This window comes from Bombus impatiens, unplaced genomic scaffold (assembly GCF_000188095.3).
Source record: "Bombus impatiens unplaced genomic scaffold, BIMP_2.2 scf_0543, whole genome shotgun sequence".
Taxonomy (NCBI): domain Eukaryota; kingdom Metazoa; phylum Arthropoda; class Insecta; order Hymenoptera; family Apidae; genus Bombus; species Bombus impatiens.
In genome coordinates this window covers 1,635,624-1,639,380 of record NT_176962.1, presented here as the reverse complement: position 1 = coordinate 1,639,380, position 3,757 = coordinate 1,635,624, and the positions used below count along the sequence as shown (strand labels likewise).

Here is a 3,757-nt window from a genome sequence, read left to right as displayed (position 1 = left end):
CGGCGGCTAACCCCAAACGCAAACCCCTTTTCCCCCATGAATTATGCAGATCCGACTCGTTTTATTTCGTGCTCATAGATACCATGGGGCTCGGCCATTCCTCCGCAACCCCTTCGAACCCCCAAATTTTCGTCATGGTGGAAGATTCGCCGATCACGCTTCGTTACTTAAGCGAAGAAACCTAGTCGTAGTCGTGGCGGATTTTTAGTTGTTTCTGGTTTGTCGATTCCCGATCTTCGTTCGGTCGGATAAGGTTTTCGTGGTTTCCTCTAACGATACTACTCTGTCGCTATCTATATGGTCCCGGTAACATTTCGCGAAAAGGTGCTTCGACTTGAAATAAGAAATTCGCGCGCGACGCTGACGCGGTCGGTTGAGTTATCGAAGATGGGGGACAGTTTCGTTTACGAGCGTTTTTATTGAGGACCGGACGCACGCGGCGAAAAAAGCTCCGTATAAAATGTACATTTAACGACGACAACGATAACTCTCCCATTAAGGCTTGTAAATCGCGAGGCAACTGCCCGATACGGCGCGCGTAAAGTGTTGCCGCTCGCGAGCGCGAGCTCTCCGGTTCCAACGTTTTCCTCTCACTTTGTTTTTACGGGCCAATAATAATAACGTAAATTCCCAAACGATCGGCGTGCAGAGAGTGAGTGGCAGCGGTTAACGAATGTCATTGCGCTGGGAAGATAAGGATGGAAGTTTCTGGGAAGAATTAAGATAAGGGACACGGCTCGCGCCTCGTAGGCGTATAATGACCATGAAACTCGGTAGCGATGCCTTTGACGAGGTCGTTTCGGCATCCTGCGCACGAGTGTTAATATCGTAGATAATAATTACGCCGTGATGGTTTTTATGTTCTCGTTTAGAACTGGCTACGATTGAAATCGGACGACTGTACGAAATTTCGGATCTCGTTATTTGGAATGCAAATTTTATGTTTGATAGAAAGATTGTTATGGGAGGATAGTTGTGAAAGAGATTTGAATTAAGCGACAGTCTTTTATCAACTTCAGTCTAGTTGTAGAGGATCGTCGTCAGAATTGTTAATATTCACTGATTCTTCTAATGCATCGTTAGATTTGTATTGAAAGTTACATAAAATACACGCCACTATTGGACTAAAGTTACTTTCGTGGGAGAAATAATTGATGAGAAACAATTCAGTTACCGGTTTATTGAAATTCTCCGTTTTCCAATTGATTTATACGATGAAAGAAAATTATTTGGATAGTTCTTAAGAATGAAGGAAAAGTTTAGGGATGTTTTTGAAGACATATGATTTATTAATTCAAACAATTAATTTCCATCTTTTTGGATTTAAAATATTTATGATGTTAAAAATTCAAGTTTTAATAATCTCATATTAATCACAGTAACTCGAAGCAAAGGTTTCAAATCAATTACATGCATTCTTATTATGAGACGAAATGCATTTATTAGTTTATATTTACATTATGTGTTCGAACAGCGATTCTCTTGAGAAATAAATATCGTTTAAATAATATAAAGAATTATGTACATACAACAATATGGTGGCCAAGCTACCGTCGGCAGCTCGATTGCTAACCGATCATAAACATTAGATTAATTTAACGATAACGGATCACACGACAATTCACATTAGCCATTAGATGAATAAGAGTAGCTAACCGAGTATCTATTTAATCTCTCACATACTGCAACGCTACGTAGAAAAATCGTTCGAGCTGCGTTAATAAGCAGGAGATTCCGCTCCAAGCGAAAGCTTCAGTCGTATAAAAAACGCAGTAATACTAATATCTTCCAAACTAGTACGTATTTCTAATGATCGGTGGACACCTCGATTAACATTCGATTCAGTCTACAAAATTTAACGTGCCCATTTCGAAACGAAATATTCGATTTATACAAAATCAACGTAGAACCTAGCAACAATTGCTTTCGTACGAAACAGGACACTGGCTGTACGATATTGCACTGGAACGAAACGTTGCACTGAACAACGTTTGACTCGCATTATTCGTACCATGGTTTAAAAACTATTAAATAATAGAAAAAGAGAAGAAAGGAAGAGGAAAGGGATAACCGTAATGAAACTTGTTACACCATCCCTATACCCTGGTACGCTGCAGCGTGTGCAAGAAGATAGCGAGTGAAAGTAGGCTTCCCACGTTTACGAGGGTAAAAAGCAGGCAAAGAACTGTCGCGAAAGCAGCATCCTGAAAATCGTGATTCACGCGAGTCACCGAATCCTTCAACGTTCCTCCAACGTTCCTCCAACTTTCGCTTGTCTCTGTCTTTCTCTTTATTATATTCCTCAATTTGGAACTTCAAAAGCGAAATTCCCGGTTCAGCTAAAGTTTCTCCAGTGCACGACTGTTGGTTAGTAATTCTCTCGTCAGTCTCCACACTTGTTTAGCCGCGTTTTCCAAGCCGCTTGGCGACTTTCCTTTGAACAGATCCAGATTAGGCAGGAAATAATGAGGACATCTTCGACACTGAAGGCAGGATATCAGCTGCAGGAAGATTCCGTTAATGCGATCTGCCAAACATCCTTCGTCCCACTCGGTCTCCAAGGGATGTTTCTCGCATTCGTAGAGCAACAACGTCTTCATATGATAACTGGTCACTGGATTTCCCGGAAGATCCAGGTGTCTGTCCCTCAAAGTCTTCAAGATGCTTAAGCATCGTCTACGACAGCCACCTTGCAACAATCTCGTTTCTGCCTCCGTGAATGAGAGAACCCAGGCGTCACCCTCCATGGCCGACTGTTTTCCTTGAAGCGCCACGCTCTCTTTTGACAGCAGGTCGAATCCTTCCGTCTTAACCTCCGCCACAAGGTTCGGATGCGGCCACGGTATATGAGGAATCGGCCAGTGCGCCGCCGATCTTGGCCACACGCCGGAACATTTAAACGCCGGCGTGATCTGCACCACGTATCTCTCTCTGATACGAAGCTTTACCTCCGTGGTGTCCGCTATCATCTTCACGGAGTCCCTGTAGGCACACTTATCGCAAGCTTGTGCCACCAGTGTTTGAAATCTCGAACGAATCTTCCTTGCGGACAGGTAGCCGGAGGCGGTGATGAACTCCACCCAGAGCGACATGGACCTCTTCCGACCGTCGCTGAGTTTCAACACCGCGCAACCCGGCAGGGTGCCGTCGTCGACGAAGTTGAATACTCCCATCTGGTTCAGGTAGAGGACCACCTCGAATTCGCCGGGTGAGATAACCTCGAGGCCCTCGTAGCGGCCGTTGCACTCGGTCAAGGAGGAGATAAACCGTGGTTCTTGAACCTCGACCTCCTTCAAAACCTCCTGCACCACCTTGCACACTTCCCGGATGGTCTTTTGTACTTGGCCCATTCGAGCCTGCACCCGTTCGCCATAATACTTGTTCATCTGATACAGCATCTTCGACTGGGCTGCCATCATATCTTGAGGTAGCAACATCTTGCCTCAATATCCTTTAATCGATATCAACGAAGATTCTTTGCAGTCGCTTCTCTGGAACCGGCGAGTCTCATTCTTTCGCGTGGACGCGCGTTTCTTCGATTAATTTGCTTTTACGATCCATGATACCGAGCTTTTTTCGGTCCAGGTATCTTTCTCCCTAAAATGGTCTGATCGATCGATTACGACGATGACAAATAGGGTTAGCACTTTCGAGAAGGAGTCACAGGCAAGAGGACGAACAAAGCGTGCACGAATGTACGGCGATCGGCGGCGGCAGGTGTTGTTCGTGGAACGAGCGCGACTCGAGGTGCTCCGCG

At 44.9% G+C, this 3,757-nt stretch overlaps 2 protein-coding genes across 17 annotated transcripts in view; one reads left to right on the top strand and one right to left on the bottom strand.

The window, feature by feature from the left end:
* The window catches only part of LOC100749771 (neurobeachin), a 418,748-nt gene that overhangs the window by 381,676 nt on the left and 33,315 nt on the right, over positions 1–3,757 (top strand). The gene's annotated exons all lie outside the window — the stretch shown is intronic.
* LOC100749890 (protein mab-21-like) lies at positions 1,426–3,730 on the bottom strand. Its single transcript, XM_003491254.4, has one exon. It carries the CDS (start codon positions 3,435–3,437, stop codon positions 2,340–2,342), a length of 1,098 nt encoding a protein of 365 aa, XP_003491302.1. The 5' UTR covers positions 3,438–3,730; the 3' UTR covers positions 1,426–2,339.